At 40.7% G+C, this 17728-nt stretch overlaps 1 protein-coding gene across 4 annotated transcripts; it reads right to left on the bottom strand.

Moving 5' to 3' along the window:
• Nucleotides 1–1594: 1594 nt before the first annotated feature.
• On the bottom strand, nucleotides 1595–13870 carry LOC128623871 (ankyrin repeat domain-containing protein 12-like). 4 transcript variants are annotated; one of them, XR_008388683.1, is made up of 11 exons: nucleotides 13681–13870; nucleotides 12889–13035; nucleotides 9534–9737; nucleotides 9307–9449; nucleotides 8962–9130; nucleotides 4170–8308; nucleotides 3982–4080; nucleotides 3628–3775; nucleotides 3137–3228; nucleotides 2338–3005; nucleotides 1595–1901 (listed from the first exon to the last, which is right to left on the bottom strand). XR_008388683.1 is itself a non-coding variant. In XM_053651011.1 (11 exons), the coding sequence occupies exons 1-10, from the start codon at nucleotides 13763–13765 to the stop codon at nucleotides 2820–2822; spliced, it is 5412 nt and encodes a 1803-aa protein (XP_053506986.1). In that variant the 5' UTR covers nucleotides 13766–13870; the 3' UTR covers nucleotides 1595–2522; nucleotides 2815–2819. The 4 variants fall into 4 exon arrangements, 3 of the variants coding, with proteins under 3 accessions (XP_053506986.1, XP_053506985.1, XP_053506987.1); XM_053651011.1 differs by having other exon boundaries at nucleotides 1595–2522; nucleotides 2815–3005; XM_053651010.1 differs by having other exon boundaries at nucleotides 1595–3005.
• Nucleotides 13871–17728: the final 3858 nt, after the last annotated feature.

The raw sequence follows: 17728 nt of genomic DNA, 5'->3' as shown, positions 1-17728 counted from the left end.
CATCCCAGGGAGCATCAGGCACAAGGTGGGGTACCACCCGGGACAGGGTGACAATCCATCGCAGGGCACAATCACACACATACACACAGAGGAGTTCGTCCGTCGATTTCGACAAAGACCAAAGTTTCCATTTCTGCCTCCATTATGGAGAACACAAACTGGAACTCGACTTGCTCGTGAATTGGAGTATAGTGAGGAAGACTTGCGCAGCATCGGCCTCACTCTCACTTCCCGGTGACCACCATGATCCAGTGGCAAGACCGAGTCAAGACGACTGAAGATGGCCCCCGGGCGCAGTGATTCAAACACCCATTCATACACTTCGGACATTTTGGAAAGGCCAGTCAGCCTACCATACATGACTTTGGACTGAGGGAGGAAACCGGAGTACCCAGAGGAAACCCCCACAGCACAGGGGGATCAGGCAAGCTCTGCACACACAGGGCAGTGGCAGGAAATGAACCCCCAACCCTGGAGGTGTGAGGCGAACTCTCTGCCTAGAGTTACAAGGGTTAAATGCACCACAATCATGAAATCAGCCCGACCCTAGATAGTATACAGTGTGTACTTGAGTATGTAGTACCTTAGTGTTCAATTTGAAATGTTACCCAACTTTTTGTGTTAAACAGAAATGACAAATAAGTAGCACAATATTTCATGTCATTGAACTGCACCCAAACAGCACCCACAGGAACCACCATACACGGAAAACCACAACTGAAAGGAAAAACAAGTGTCCAGTAGCCCACCCTTCATTTTTTTGGTAAATTTAATACATCATCCAAGTTTCGGAAGTACAACGCATCTCACTAAACTTCCTAGTGTGAGCACACCATTCGCACTAAAAGTATCCAAAGTGACACAGCATTAGTAATAGGTTTTGGATGGAATGGAGCACATACTTGAGGTAACTTCTGCCAAAATGACTGATTATAACTTCAACAAGCAGAGCCATTTTATATAAACACAATGAAAGGCAATGAAGTAACTTTTGAGAAACGTGTGGAACATGGATAGAAACATGCCTTTTAGCTCTAGCCAAACCCACATACCACACACTTAATTACTACATATGTTTCCATTTACTGGTTTTCAGAAATGGCAAGAGAACATGCATTCCCATCAACTAATGGTTTTGTAGAATATCCTGAAAAGAAAGTGACACAATAATGTGAGCAGTACAAGGCAGCTGGTCATAGACACACAGGAGCACACACCCTTGCTGGCACTATTTACTCAGAAATGTGCATTTTAATGCTTGATTTGCCTCAGCTGTATCACACCACCCCATCGTAGATCATTTTCCTATAAAAGCAAACCAGAATGGTTTATACCTTAATTATGACAATTTTATCCTCCTCAGCCAAGAGTAAAAAAACAACTTATACTTTTTAAAATATAATAAATAATACCTTTAACATTAATATGTTTTCCAAGTATCCGTTCATAGATTAAAACATTTGCGAAGATAAAACCACTAGGATTGAAGAAATATGGCCGTGGATGCAACTCAATTATGATAGTATGTAACAGCTGATAGTGATGCTCTATGGTATGGAGTGTTTATAAGAAGACCGACAAGACATTAAAAATGTTCACAACCAATAAAATTTATTCAGGTATATATTACAATTATGTACATTATCCTGTAACAAGTAAATATTAAAATAGACATATTTTTAGAACCATCGTTCAAAAGGCGTGTTGTAAAAAATAGGTTTTGTTGTGATCTCACATTAAAAGTGTAAAAGTATGTTTCCTTTTTCTAACAAGAACACACATCAATGCTGTTTTCTCTCAATGTGTGCGAGAGACAACGGGGAGGAAGTGAGTGTTACCAAGACGACGACAAAAAGGCAGGAAAAAGCAGGACCACTTACATAAACCTCATCACAGCACATCTTTTCGGGGGGGGAAAAAAAGGAGAAAAAAAAAGATTAAAAAAAGAATTACAAACCTGCAACGCATGCACAGCATAGAAATCATATGTCAAAAAACACCTGCTGTGATGAATCTAGGAGGAAACGTGTAGCAGAAGAAACGTAACAAACATAATTCAAAAACACATGATTAAAGAGTTAAGCCAACATCAACAAGACAGGACGCTCAATATAAAACCAACTTTGCTCCATTAAACATTCGACGAAAAGTTTACAATCAAAATATCTATTAACTTCCTTCCTGTTATTTTCTTCTTCTTCTTTTTTTTTACAAGTTAAAAATAATAATTACATGGCTATTCACAAATGAACAATCAGTATGTATAAAATAAGTTTAAAAAAAAGAAAAAAGAAAAAAAAGAATGAAGAGCACATTCTATACATCATGAACACTCACTTTCTGAAACGACTTGGAACGAGACCTCTCTGTCCTATCACAGGAGAGGTAAAGTGTTTAACTTCTAACTTTTCCCCTCTCTCATGTTCTCCCTCTGATCACTGAGGGTAGGCATCGCCCTCTGCTGGTTGGATCTCCTATATGCAGCTCTGCAGCTGGGGTAGGTAAGTGTCTTCAAACAAGAGCTGATACAGAGAAAAGTAATTGGACCTTCAGGGACACAATGCGTTTAGTCTTTTGGCAGACACTCCTATCGAAATGACTTTACAACACAAATACTGCGAGAGATGGAGGACTGTTTTTATTATTATTATTATTATTATTTCTCTGGAGTGTCTGATCATATGGTGCAAGACTGCACGACACACAGGTGCACACTGCAGCTCGCCCAAAACAAGTGCTTTGTGTTTCTCTACTCCTCTCAAGTCCTGGAGAGACGAGCCTCGTCAGTTCTTTACAATCCGAGCACCGACTCACTGCTGTTATGTCGGGGTGAGGTCAAAGTCATCGTTGACCTCGACAAGTGGGATTTGAAACTCTGGGATTTCGACAATGCTGGTTGATTTGTAAGTGGCAGGGTCCAGCTCCTGTAGCTTCAGCTGCCACTCTAATCGTTGAATGGCATTAAGAGCTGCTGCCTCATGCTGCTGCCTCATCAAGAGACATGTCTGAGACAGACAAAAGCCAGAGTAACGCAAACCGTTATGACATAAAGGCCTTACAAACCAAATTCAACATTATACACTGCTCTGTGAACTTAGATATGTAATTTCAATGAATATTCAATAATATAGCTTACCTTTATCTTCTCAAATTTGTCATCGACATCCTGAAGCCAAGACATGAACTGTCTTGCGTTAAACCGATCTCTCACTGAGGTTTTCCCATCATCTCCCTGCCACGCAAGCAAACAATACACATGAGTATAAAACAAAAAAATGGTCACTTCATTATTTTCTTTTTGACTAGTTGCCAATACAGAAGTTTTCTAGGAATCTTTTTATTCAGAAACCGAGCCAAAATACAATTCCCGAGATTGTACCACACTGGCTAAAGTAAATGGCTCGACTGCATTTTCAACACAGTGTTATGAAAGTCTGAAGTAGCTCTATGAGGCATTTCAGTCACTAAAGGTGGGAGCATTTTTCTGGTCAGTATACTGGAGTTAAATATATGCTTCCAGACTAGGACATGTATCATCAACAGAGTCACCATAAGGACACTAGGACAATATATATTGCAGCACAACCAATAACATGATAGTCTGATACAGGCCAGACTGGCAGTTACGTGCCTGTACATCCTGGGGCATGTTGTATACTTCTGCGTCCAACAAGACCGTGCAAGCACTGAAGGGTAGTGTCTGTTTGGCTAACGTTCTTGCAGCACGATAATGGACACGCAGGACTTCTTGCTCTTTGGAGACAATCAACTTCTCCTGTGAGGAGGAAAAGAAAAAACCGTGGAACATGTAATATAAAACAACAGGATACTACCTCCTCCAACATTATTCAACTTATTTACTAATTAGTTGTCACAGATTAGGACTACACTAAACTGTGAAGTACTGGAACCCTGGAACTTAACCAGGTTAGCTTTATCTACTGCACTGAGAAAGAAATGTATTTAGAAATAGCCACTTACCCTTTCAATGCTGTGCTGCAAGCGGAGCTTCATGCGCACAATCTCCTGCTGCTTGAACATCTCTTTTAGTGGGTCAGGTAGTGAGGGTGGTGGTGTTATCTAATAAAAATAAATAAATGCATGAATTCATACAGTCATGTAACAAATATTGTAAATACAGTACAAAAATACAATCGTAAGTGGCTCACCATTGGAATACAGAGCTTGCTCAACGGATTCCCATCAAGCAAGTAGGACCCATTGAATGTAACATACTCATCATAGTATTGTGGTGCTTGAGGAATGACGCTACATAGCACCTTCCTCTTCTCCTCAAGCTTTCTGCGTATGTGCAGGAACTCATAATAAGGATTAGCTCTTTCTGTCTGGTAGGGCTGAATTTCCTCAAGCCTTAGCGAGTCCACGATTGCTGCCAAAGACTGCTGGGTCTTTTCCTTGATCTGCTGGGCTGAAAGGCTGGCTTGGGGTGAAGGAGAAATTCTGGGCATCTTTCGTTTCCTTGGATGAGCGACCTGGAGGTCAACCTCGTCATCTAGAGGTTTCACTTTTGTCCTGGCTCCAGTCGAATCACTGTCTGCCACTGACAATGGAGAAGAGCTTCCAGATGTTGCTCCACTGGTTATTTCTGAATGACAATCGAGCTGAACCCTAGTGCAGCCCAGACTCTGATCTCCATCTGATGGAGTACCTGGTTTTGCTGTTTGATATTCAACAGCAAGCTGGTCTGGCATCTCCACATCTGCTGTACCATCCGAGGGAAGTTGGGTTTGAGCAGCATCCTCTGTAGTCACCGCTTTCTCTACTTGCGTCTCGGAAACGACCTGGCTATTGTCTGGATCTTCCCCGGATACTTCCATTGACTCTTCAGCTGTCTGTTCAGGACTAGCACAATGAGGAACATTTGAAACTGAAGGGACAGGCAAACTATGCTCGTTTTTCTCCAGCTGTCCATCAGCTGCACTTGCATTCTCATTGGAGAGACTTGACTTGCAGTCATCTTGCGAAATCTTTTCTGTAACCTGCTGAGAATCTCTGACCACACTGGCTGTACATGGAAGTGTTTTAGTAGACTCCTCAGAACTGATCCTACAAGAGCTTATGGATGGAGCTTGGATAGTTGTCCAATCCATTCTGCTCCTACCAGAAATGTTCCCCATGCATCTGTCCTCCATTATATTTTCAGGACCCATTGATAGATTTCTCACTCTTTGCTCTAGTCCCAAATCAACAGCTGTCCTTGCTGGGTGGTTATTATTGGGTTCTGCGACAGAATGCCACTTCAGGCTAATTGAATGTGTAGGTGTTTTGGTGGAGAAGCTTTGATCTGACTGTGAGGATGCAGCTGATGCAACCTGGGACACAGGTGCTAACAAGGAATTTTCGTTTGAGCCGTCTGTCATTTCTGTGTCAGAGCTGTCAAGTTGATTTTGTCCACTTTGCTCTGGTGAAGTATCCGTGTTTAGCTTGCTGACCTCTACTGTAGTTGGCAACAAACTGCTGGCTTTTGAAAGGCTAGATTGTTGATCTGCAAAATCTTTCACTGAAGTATCTCGAGAGGTAGATACACATGCAAACTGACTGCTTGAACCGCCACTTGCATCCTCAACACCGACAGAATGTTCCACTTCAGGTATAGGCCCAGTCTTTCCAAAACACGAGAGAGTCTTCGCATCTAGTGAGAGCGTCCATCTACTGGTTGCATCCTTTAAGATTTTCTCACGACTGGAAACCTCTGGGGTTTCTGAGCCCTTGGAGTGCAAGAGTTCTTTGTTTGGTTCACTAGAAATGGAAATTCTTGCTTTATCTTTGTTCTTCTGCTTCCCAGAGTCGGCTCCTGGTCGTTGTTTCAGCCTTTCCATCGCTTTTTGCTTGATCTTTTCCAAGTGTTTCTTGCGCCACTGCTCAATCTCCTGATCCATCAGGCTAAGCATTCGTTCAAAGCTGTTCTGCATGAGGTCATCATTACCCAGTATTTTCTCTTTGGGACGGGTTTCCTTTTGTGCAGGGGAGGCTTTGGATTTGGATCTGTCCGACTCTGACTCAACAGGCCTTGCTTTACTGAGTTTGCTGTCCCTACTCTGCTGTGACCTCTCTTTATCCTTGTCCTTTTCCTTGTACCGCTCTCGGTCCCAGTCCCGATGCCTTTCCAAATCTCTATCCCTCTCTCGTCTGTCCCAGTCTTTCTCAGGGGTTTTCACGACCTCTTCTTTTAATTTTGAAGTTACAGTTTTATTGCTCTCGGGTATGTACCCCTTCTTCTCTTCCAAAAGAAATTTGAGATTACAAATAAAGGAGGGAAGAGTGGCTTCTTTTGATTTTTCTTTTTTCTTCTTGTCAGAGTCTTTGTCTTTTTCTCTTTCCTTTTCTTTAATTCGGTCAATTTTATTATGATCACTGTTCTTCTCAAGAGCCTTTGATTTCTTTTCAGAACTCATTTTATCTTTGTCCCTGTGATCACTTGAGGAATTCTCTTTCTCTTGCTGTTCTTTCTCACTTCTTCTGTCAAGCTTGTCCTTGCTTTTTTTGTTTTCTTCATGCTTTTTCATAATAGGCACAGGTTTATGTTTTTCAGTTTCCTTGTGGCTCTTCTCACTAGACAAGTTAGACGTGGTTGTTAATCTGTCCCTCTCTTTCCATTGATCTGTGGAGTTGTGGAGGTCCAATTTAGCTAATAAATGTTCCAGTTTGATCTTCTTATCCTTTTCTGCCTGTTTTTTCTCACCTTTTTCAGATTCTCGGTCCTTCGTGGGTAGCCGTTTATCATTTCTCTCTCTAGAGCTCTTCTCTGTGGTCTCTAGCTGATTGTGATCTACCAAGTTTCCAGTGAGAGGCCTGTCTTCTACCTCCTCTTTAACACAAGGACTTGGAAGAGAGTCTTCAGGCTTTCGTAACAAGTTAAGACTTTCTGACCGGTCATCATTTTCAGCCCCTTTCCCGTCCTTTCCTCCTCGATCATCTTTATATGCCACCTCTTTCTTCTCTTTTTTTATGAGTTTGTCTTTCTCTCGCTCGTCTTTTTGTTTTCTCTCCTTAGTGCTGTTGCAGATCGAGTGTTTGTCTTTTAAAGTTGCCTTTTCTTCTTTAACTGGTGATGAGTCAAGGGACTTCTGAGGAGAGCAACTGTCTGGTGTCTCACATTTCCCTTTAAGTTCTTCATTCTCATCACTTTTGAAGAAATTCTCCTTCCAAAATTCTCGGGCAAACTCCATGTTCCTATATCCATCTTTCTGTAGTTCTTTCTGGCGATGCCGATTCCTCTCAGACTCGTAGTCTTTCCTGCACTTGTCCTTCTCCTTGTGTTTTAGCTTATGCTTCTTGACAACCTTACCATCTTTGTCAGCCTTCCTGAAGGCTCCTTCAGAGCCATCCATACTGTTGCTTAAACTGGCATCTTTAAAAGGTCTGGAGCTTCGGTCATCTCCTTCGAAGCTGTGTTCCTTATAGTGATGTTTGCTTTTGTCCTTGTGCTTACAGCTCTTACTGCTGGACCCTTCTATGTAGTTTGAATCTGTGTAGTGGTTATACTTGACACTATCCATAGGGCAGGATCCATCTCCAATGGAGACAAAAGTCTTAGCATTTTCCTGTTTTAATGGAGTCACCTGCTTGTCAGTTTGGCTGTAATTGATCTTTGAGGATTTCACAGCCGACAAGTGAAAGAGGTGCACTGACGAATCATCCTTTGGGTTGAAGGACATTTTGAAAGAGTTTTCCTCTAGAACACTTTTATCAGAGTTGTCAGACACTGTCGCTGTAGAAAAAAGAAGAGACTTGCTGTTTTCTTTTCCGTCCTCTTGAACCTCTTGATTTTCCTTGTTTTTGCTTTGGCTCTTGTTCTTCTTCTTGTTCGCTTTACCTTTTTCTGATGTCGTTAGGGTTAAGCTTTCTCTTTTTGTTCTGCGTTCTGTTTTGTGAGTATCGTTGCAGAGTGACCTGGTCGGTGAACACTTTCGTTCTGATGGAGCCTCCATTTCATCGTCGGAGCTATCTGAACTGCAGTAGAGGACTCGGGATGACTTTGGCTTTTTTAATTTGCAGGATGACGTCGACTGATCACTCTTGTTGGACTGTTTGGGTGTGTAATGGTTTTGTTCATTTTCCTCCTTCTCTTTCTGACGCGCTTCTCGTCTCAGGATGTGTCTGTCATTTAGGGCCTTGCTCAGGTCTTGCTCCTCTTCCTCGTCCTTGAACTCATACTCATCCACACCAGACACTGAAGATGTGGCCTTTGCTGTGGTCGATTTGCCATCAGAGTCCTTCTCGGTGTCTGAGTACTCCATATTCTCATCTACACTGGAGGGGTTGACTGATGGAGGGTCCTCAGAGTCTGTAACATGTAGCACAAACATAATCAATAAACAAATATTCAACTTCTAAGATAAAAAAGTGGCATTATGTATTGTATTAAGTATTATGTATAAGCATGCAATAGCAAAACCCACAGATAACGAACTGACCAAAACTGAGCAAGACATGCTATATGGCCAAAAGTTTGTGGATACCTGACCATCACATCCGTATGTGCTTTGTGAACATCCCATTCCAGATTTAGCCCCAACACCCTTTGTTGTTGTTATAATAACCTCCACTCTTCTGGGAAGGCTTTCCACTAGATTTTGGAGCGTGGCATTCAGCTACAAGAGCTTTAGTGAGGTAAGGCACTGATGTTGGGCGGGGAGGTGGCCTGAGGTGCAGTCAGCGTTCCAGTTTATCCCAAAGCTGTTCAACTGGGTTGAGGTCAGGGCTCTGTGCAGGCCACTCAAGTTCTTCCAACCTTGGTAAACCGTGTCTTCATGGACCTCCCTCCCTCTGTGCACAGGGGCATTATCATGCTGGAACAGGTTTAGACCCCCTAGTTCCAGTGAAGGGAAATCTTAATGGTACAACATACAAAGACATCTTATACAATTCTGTGCTTCCAACTTTGTTGCAACAGTTTGGGGAAAACCCATATATGGGTGTACTGGTGAGGTGTCAAACCTTTGGCAATGTAGTGTAGATTTGAAGAGCTATCATCTGGGTCAGACAATGAGATCTCCCCCTTCAGTAACTGCTCAACCTCCTGAGAATCAGCAACGTCCACCGGCTGCTCACCTCTCTTGTTTGCCTGGAAAGCATTTCCTCCATACTGCAAGAGTAACTTCACAATCTGCAGAAGAGTAGGTACATAAATCAGCTGGCAAAAAATTAAAAAAAAAAAACTGGTGAGAATTAAATAACCTTGGTTAACAGTCAGAATGGCTTCTTGGAATAGTTATGTCATTTATAAACATTGTATCCAAAGAATACACTGGAATTATAAGAGAGTGCTGCAAAGAAACATACATCTTTGTGGCCATTGCTGGAGGCATCATGAAGAGGGGTATCATCGTCCAATCCCTGTGTGTTCACCTCAGCTCCTGCACCAATAAGAACCTTTGCTGCATCATAGTAACCAAGGTTGCAGGCTTCATGTAGAGGTGTCCAGCCTACAAAAACAGAGTCAACCATTCATTAGAAGAGTAAATAATGCATGCTTGCATAAAAATTACCATGTTCAAAGACAACATTACCTGCAAAATCCTTCACATTTACATCTGCCCCTAGTCCAATCAACTCTTTGACTTGTTTGACATCCCCTCTGAAGGCAGCCATGTGCAGCGGTGTTTGTCCGTGCGCATTCATCTTGTTCACCTTCTCTTTCTGACGCGAAGTGGAGCTATTTGGCGTCTTTTTCTGCACTGCTGGAGTTTGGGAGGGTTGGCTTGGCGTTGTGTCTGCATCGAAGGAAAGAATATTTATATATATATATATATATATATATATATATATATATATATATATATATATGTATATAAAATATTCTTTCCTTTGATCTTCGATGCAGACACAACGCCAAGCCAACCCTCACGCAACCCAACGAACCCAACCCAACACTCACTTTTGTGAGATACTGTATATATATATATATATATACACACACAGTATCTCACAAAAGTGAGTACACCCCTCACATTTTTGTAAATATTTGATTATATTTTTTCATGTGACAACACTGAAGAAATGACACTTTGCTACAATGTAAAGTAGTGAGTGTACAGCTTGTGTAACAGTGTAAATTTGCTGTCCCCTCAGAATAACTCAACACACAGCCATTAATGTCTAAACCGCTGGCAACAAAAGTGAGTACACCCCTAAGTGAAAATGTTCAAATTGCACCCAAAGTGTCAATATTTTGTGTGGCCACCATTATTTTCCAGCACTGCCTTAACCCTCTTGGGCATGGAGTTCACCAGAGCTTCACAGGTTGCCACTGGAGTACTCTTCCACTCCTCCATGACGACATCACGTCGACCTTGTGCTCTTCCACCTTCCGTTTGAGGATGCCCCACAGATGCTCAATAGGGTTTAGTCCATCAGCTTCACCCTCAGCTTCTTTAGCAAGGCACTGGTCATCTTGGAGGTGTGTTTGGGGTCGTTATCATGCTGGAATACTGCCCTGCAGCCATACTCTGCTTCAATATGTCACAGTACATGTTGGCATACATGGTTCCCTCAATGAACTGTAGCATCCCAGTGCTGGCAGCACTCATGCAGCCCCAGACCATGACACTCCCACTACCATGTTTGACTGTAGGCAAGACACACTTGTCTTTGTACTCCTCACCTTGTTGCTGCCACACACGCTTGACACCGTCTGAACCAAATAAGTTTATCTTGGTCTCATCAGACCACAGGACATGGTTCCAGTAATCCATGTCCTTAGTCTGCTTGTCTTCAGCAAACTGTTTGTGGGCTTTCTTGTGCATCATCTTTAGTAGAGGCTTCCTTCTGGGATGACAGCCATGCAGACCAATTTGATGCAGTGCGCGGCATATGGTCTGAGCACTGACAGGCTGACCCCCACCCCTTCAACCTCTGCAGCAATGCTGGCAGCACTCATACGTCTATTTCCCAAAGACAACCTTTGGATATGACGCTGAGCACGTGCACTCAACTTCTTTGGTTGACCATGGCGAGACCTGTTCTGAGTGGAACCTGTCCTGTTAAACCGCTGTATGGTCTTGGCCACCATGCTACAGCTCAGTGTCAGGGTCTTGACAATCTTCTTATAGCCTAGGCCATCTTTATGTGAGGCAACAATTCTTTTTTTCAGATCTTCAGAGAGTTCTTTGCCATGAGGTGCCATGTTGAACTTCCAATGACCAGTATGAGGAAGTGTGAGAGCAATGACACCAAATTTAACACACCTGCTCCCCATTCACACCTGAGACCTTGTAACGCTAAGTCACATGTCACCGGGGAGGGAAAATGGCTAATTGGGCCCTATTTCAATTTCATGGGCCCATGACATTATCAAGTCAGTACAAAAAACATTTTAGATTCCTAAACATTAGTTTTCCAGCACAAAATTAAATGTTACAGGAAAATGTTTGTAGGTCCGTAAAGAAAGCAGCATATTATGTAAGAGACACTTTTCAGACACAAAAAAAAAAAACATAATGAAGGCTGCTGGGTTTTGCTGCAAAAATAAGAAACAAGTGCGACAGTCAAAGTCTCCAGAAGAACCGTGACTGGTTCTGCAAGATGCTCAATCAAACCCACATCTCATTTCCTTATAAAACTGCAGTAATAGTATGGGAGACTACTATTTTTTTAAGCAAAGGGTCATCAGAATAAATATTTAATGTTTTATTGATTACTGTTTACTGATTTTATAGTATGTTTAAAAAATATAGAAACATTTCATTTGATTATTTTTGAAGGCATGTTTGCTCTACAGCATTTCTTTGCATGTGACTTTTGTACAGTACTGTGTGTATATATATGTACAGTACTGTGTGTATATATGTACAGTACTGTGTATATATGTACAGTAGTATATATATGTACAGTACTGTGTGTATATATATATATGTACAGTACTGTGTGTGTGTATATATATATATATATATATATATATATATATATATATATATATATATATATATGTACACTACTGGTCAAAAGTTTAGAAACACTCATTCTTTTATTTTTTCTTAACGTCTTAGAATAATAATAAGAATAATAAAGTCATAAAAACTCTGGAGTAACACAAATGGAACTATGGAAATTATGTTGTGATAAAAAATCCAATATAAATCAAAATAATTTCCCATTTTAGTATCTTCAATGTAGACACCCTTTTTGCCGAGAATTTCCAGAAATGTATTCTTGGCATTTTCTCAACCGATTTCTTGAGGAATCTCCCTGAGATGCTTTTTTATACAGTATTAAAGGAGTTCCCATCTATGCTGGACACTTATTGGCTGCTTTTCTGAATATTTCGCTCAAGTCATCCGTTTAAAAAATATTTTTTTGTAAATAAAATGTTAGTTTTCTAATTAAAGAAATTAATACGTTGGCACAATTATATTTTTGTGTGCAACACCGATTTCAAACATTTAAATCCTACACATTTTTTTTAAGATCATGAGAAACATTTCAGTCAAGTGTCTCCAAACTTTTTACCCGTAATGTATGTATATATTTTATCTCTCCCTCTCGCTCTCTCTCTCTCTGTCTCTCTATATTTATCTATCTATCTATCTATCTATCTATCTATATATATATATATATATATATATATATATATATATATATATATATATATATATATATATATATATATATATATATATATATATATATATCCTCTGGGGAAAAAATAGTACTATACTAAAAAAATAGTACAATAGTGATCAGTCTTGGTTAGAATAAAGGGAAGTAAGAGCAGTATATGAAAACATCATGACATCAAAATTTTCAGAGGCAATCTAAGTAAGGAGACGTTTTGCACATCTTGTATGACTGGAAGATCCCCAGTTATAAGGTTCAACAGAAAATTGACAATTCCACATACAGTTCATGTCAGGCAGCTGCAATTACCTGGACTGTGGTCTCTTGCTGTCATCTGCATCACCAGGGCCATCTGCAAGCGTTCAGACAGTGGGTAACTGAACAAAATATTCACAGGGGTGGACTTCTTACCCCCAGACTCCTTTTTTACCCTCTTCTTATCAGGACCATCTTCATCTGCATGAAGAGATGATCACCAAAAAGCAATTTGTATTCCAGGCATCATGAATTCCATGTGATGGCTTAAAAGCCTATTTTTATTTTATTTATTTATTTTTTTTAAGTTTTCTAATACGTAGCAGGGCATACAGCAAAACAAATCGGATAAGAATATTGTTGTTAGCTAGTCTAAGGGTTATTTTGTCTCCTTTTCCCCTTACATATTGCAGAAGGGATTCACTTCCTATTAGGATAATAAGCATATGTCCTTGTACATATACATATTCCCTTGATGGAATAAAGTAAAACCCCACAGTTTAACCACCACATCCACAACCTTCGACATAATGAGCTGAAAGAAATATTGTTTTCTTCGCTTCTCCTTTCAGTACAAAGAAGTAGAAACACTAAAATCCCATATTCTTACAGGAAATACAATTCTCAGTCAAAACAGCTATTTCCAGTCGCTCTCCCAGCCAACACATATGAATAACATTTCCTTGTCTTCCACATTCAAAGACATTGCTCAACTGTTATATAACTCCAGAGGGGAAAAGGCACAGCGGTACAGTCTACGTGTTTAACCGTTTCCAGAACTAACCACAAGAGGCAGTGTAGAAGCGCATGAAAGCTACTGGAATTTTCTACCAGAATGAAACTGACCTGTGTCTGAGTCCCGTTCTTCGTTACAGGACGGACTGACACCGAAGGAGATTTTGCGTTTCATGGAAGACTTCGGCTTCCCCATAATCTCACTCCGATCCAGCTTCGGCGTTTTGGTAAATGGGGAGATTTTATCTTTACTCTACAGAGAAGGAAAAAAACCCCAACACAACAGTGTTTCTATTCTGAATTCGACACCACAAATACATCTAAGTTCGAGCACGTCACACATATTCTTGAGCAAATTTGAGAGCTATTTTAAACAAATAAAAGTGTCTGAGAGCTACTCATGTCATACAATACTTACAATCTTTCACATAATGTATCATAACTCTCAAATTAACAAACTGATATACACCTGAAGGAGTCAGAGAAGAAAACAGAATCAGAGAATACAGTTCTTTATGGAAAACAGCACACTTTGTTATAGTTGTCTACACACAACTATACAGTTGTTTACGTATATACATTAATGAAAATCCAAACTAAATTAACTGGAATATAAACAGCAGTAGCATTTCAAATGTTGGCCTGCATTCTGAACTGAAATGTATACCACGTGAATGAGAGTGCATGGTAAATAAGAAAAGTGCATGATGGGTCACAAGTTTGACATGAAATGCATTCACACTTATTTACAGTGAATGAGCTGACGGACACTGCATTGATTCCACAAGGGAGGTATATGCTGGTGTGTATGCACTTAGGTTCACTCTTATGCAATCATTTAAATGTTCATCTGTCAGTCTTGTTCTGAATTTAGATTTGATCACATTCATATCAGAAAATGCTGCTTCACAAAGGTATGTAGATCCAAATAAAGCAGATGCTTTGAGGGCAGCTTGGTGAATGTTCTTGTAGTTTTCTGGGTCTACCAGACTCCAGAAATGTTGTGAATGTTGCTGAGATTTCAGCTGGTTATGATTTTGGAGATTAATAACCTCCATCTCCATCTCTACAGCATTGACATTGAACAGTTCAGCCATCTGCTTTGAAATGTGATCAATATCTATCTCCATGAAACGGTTGGCAATAAATGCCACACATGGCTCAAGATTTTCAAAATCACTGAACCTTTCCTCAAATTGCTGCCCAAGCCTGGACAGGATTTCCATGAGCTGTAAGCCGTAATCATGAAGATTTAAAACAAAATAAAAGGCTTGAAATATTTCACTTTATGTGTAATGAATCTAGAATACATGAAAGCTCCACTTTTTTAGCTAAATTACGAAAAAAAATAACTTTTCCACAATATTCTAATGTTTTGAGGTGCACCTGTATATTGCTGTGTGAAACTAACTTTAGCAAAAAAAAAAAACAAACCAGGTGTAATAACAATTAAAGTATCATTAGTGGTTGTGTCACCTTCTTCCCATTCGTCTTTTCCACCATGGCTCCATCTCTGTCGGTCCCCGGCTTGGCCATGGTGCAGCTTCTGACTAGCTGTGGCAGCTAAGGCTCACGGGGGCCTGCAGTGAAATTTAAAACTTCAGATCAGACTCGGCACACATTTGATCGGCATCAGAGCCAGTATCTGACATGCTTTCTGTTCAGACACACTTTAATAACGGCATATGTAATGTAATGCACTGACCCCGGATTATGTGTTTGTAGTACTTCAAATGAAGTATGAAAAAAGAACAACTGAATAAGCCAGGATAAGCTGTAATGAGTAATACTATGAAGTAATCTTATCTTACACCAGCGCTGCTATTCTGATACTATGAAAATCAGGGTCACGGCTGAATGTTCTAGACATCTTGTGTAAATATAAGATCTTATAAGTGGTGCTTCACAGATCCACCACAGATATTTGCAGTTGTGCGGCATCCGATCAGAATGATGTAACTGTCTCCGGCAATTTTTTTTGTTTTGCTCACTTCACTTCACTTAACTTGTCCAATAACCAGGGAAAGAAATAAATCTACTTCCTAATGACTTGCCGAAACAAAACTTTTCAGTTGATGCTTGCTCAGTTGGATTATGCTCCAGTTGGTTCACGTAGGTCCCAGTCGATGATGTTGTGTCCACTTTAATAGGAACACCTATACGCCTGCTCATTAATGCAGTTATGAAAGCATTCAATCATGTGGCAGCTGAGAAATGCATACAGTCATGCAGATGCAGGTCCAGAGCGTCAGTTAATGTTCACATCAAACATCAGAATGAGGAAAAATTGTGATCTGTGACTTTGATTGTGGCATGGTTGTTGGTACCAGATGGGCTGGTTTGAGTATTTCAGAAATGGCTGATGTGCTGGGATTTTCTACACACTGCAGTCTCTTTACATAGAATGGTGCAGGGAAAAAAAACACACTGAGTGAGCGACGGTTTTGTGGGTGTAAACCTGTTCCCTGAGAAGGCAATGAGACGTTGCGTTTAGCATAACACTATGGGAGAGCGCCTCTCGCGCGTGACTGGTGTCTGAAGATTGTGTAAAATCATGCCTATTTATAGGCCTGCCATGATTAGGTGACGTGGCAATTAAGCGCGTCGCGTAATATAAATATGGCACCTGTGAACCGCGCCATCAGCCTCTATTATCTGAAGCGAGGATGCAATTCACAGGCCTGCCCTGGTATGACAAAGCTACGCAACATCTTGTTCCCTTCTCAGGGAACAGGGTTACATGCATAACCCAGATGTTCCCTTTCAAAGGGAACTTCGACATTGCGTTTAGCATAACACTATGGGAACAAGAATACCCACTCCGTCATACCGAGGGTACAGCCTGTTCAAAAAGACCCAAGCCCAAGGGTCACTGCAAGACACTCGAGCCCGGGGTGGAATGAACATCCAGGTTGTAATAATGAATGAATGTGTGTGGCGTAGACCACCCTGCAGCAGCACACACATCCTGTAAGGATACCCCTTTGGACAAAGCCTTCACGGAGGTGACCGCGCTAGTGGAATGAGCCCTTATGCCCAGAGGCGTAGCGAGAACACATGCCTCATAAGCAATCGAGATTGCTTCCACTATCCAATTAGAGATGCACTGCTTTGACACAGCATCATCTCTACTGTCGCCGCCAAAGCAGACCAGCGGCTGCTCCAACTTACGCCACTGGCCGTAGCGGTGGACATAAGTACAGAGAGTTGCTGGCCCAAATTTAGCCTATTACCCAAAAACACTTAAAATTCAACATAGAAGCAAATACTCACATCTGTGAACCCAGTTGGAGATAGAAGAAAAGACACCAGCCGTGAGTGAGAAGAAGCAAGGGTCCAGATTTATTGGTTCCGTTCCACCACACGAGATCCACACCAATGAGAATTCTCAGAAGTGATCTGACACCTGGAGCTCAAGCTCCAGTATTTATACTGTATTTACACAGTAGATAACCAATATATTTTAGAAAGACTATGATATCAATACCAATAGGGTTAAAAAAGAGCTCATCTACATTACCATTATGTTTTGAAAGAGGCTTATCAAATTTACCATTATGTTTTGAAAGAGGACTTTTCTAACTACCATTAGGATTGAAAGTGGGAGAGAGACAAAACAATTTAGAGAGACCTTGGTCTCATTATTATCTCGCGGGGGCAGCTTGACTCAGCTACCCTTATAAATGGCTCCTCATGGTTTTCTCTTAAAATTAAGGCCTCCGTCGTTTGACCCTTCCTTGCGAGACAAGAATCTTCACCATCTGAATTATGAGTAAGTTTCTTTTACATTTTTCTGTATTTCTGGTTTATAATTTACTTTCATATTTGCTCTATATCTCTATTTTATATATAGTTATACTGCTTGCAAATGGTTTACTGTACTTCCTACTTCATAATATCATTATATTACCCTTCTAATATCCTACATATCCTACTACTCTTTATATTACCCTTATAATATCTTAATACCCCTTTTTATTATTCTTATAAAGTTATAATGTTATGTGTGTGTGTGTGTGAGAGAGAGAGAGAGAGAGAGAGACAGAGAGAGACAGAGAGAGTGTGTGTGTGTGTGTGTTATGTCTGCACGCCTGCCCTTGACTGTACAAGAGTGTGTGTGTTTGCACTCCTCAGCTCTTATACTTCTCTGTGACTAATA

The sequence above is a fragment of the Ictalurus furcatus genome, chromosome 20 (genome assembly GCF_023375685.1).
Source record: "Ictalurus furcatus strain D&B chromosome 20, Billie_1.0, whole genome shotgun sequence".
In the NCBI taxonomy this organism is placed as follows: domain Eukaryota; kingdom Metazoa; phylum Chordata; class Actinopteri; order Siluriformes; family Ictaluridae; genus Ictalurus; species Ictalurus furcatus.
Note: the sequence above shows the minus strand (reverse complement) of the source record. Positions and strands in the feature narration are given on the sequence as shown.

What these genes read in the sequence shown, in the direction of transcription:
- LOC128623871 (XM_053651010.1), bottom strand. Translation starts at nt 13,765, where the DNA reads ATGGGGAAGCCGAAGTCTTCCATGAAACGCAAAATCTCCTTCGGTGTC. An exon ending in AGAACGGGACTCAGACACAG is followed by an intron (nt 13,036 to 13,680) that starts GTCAGTTTCATT and finishes CTCTTCATGCAG; the next exon opens with ATGAAGATGGTCCTGATAAG. An exon ending in AGCAAGAGACCACAGTCCAG is followed by an intron (nt 9,738 to 12,888) that starts GTAATTGCAGCT and finishes CCTTCGATGCAG; the next exon opens with ACACAACGCCAAGCCAACCC.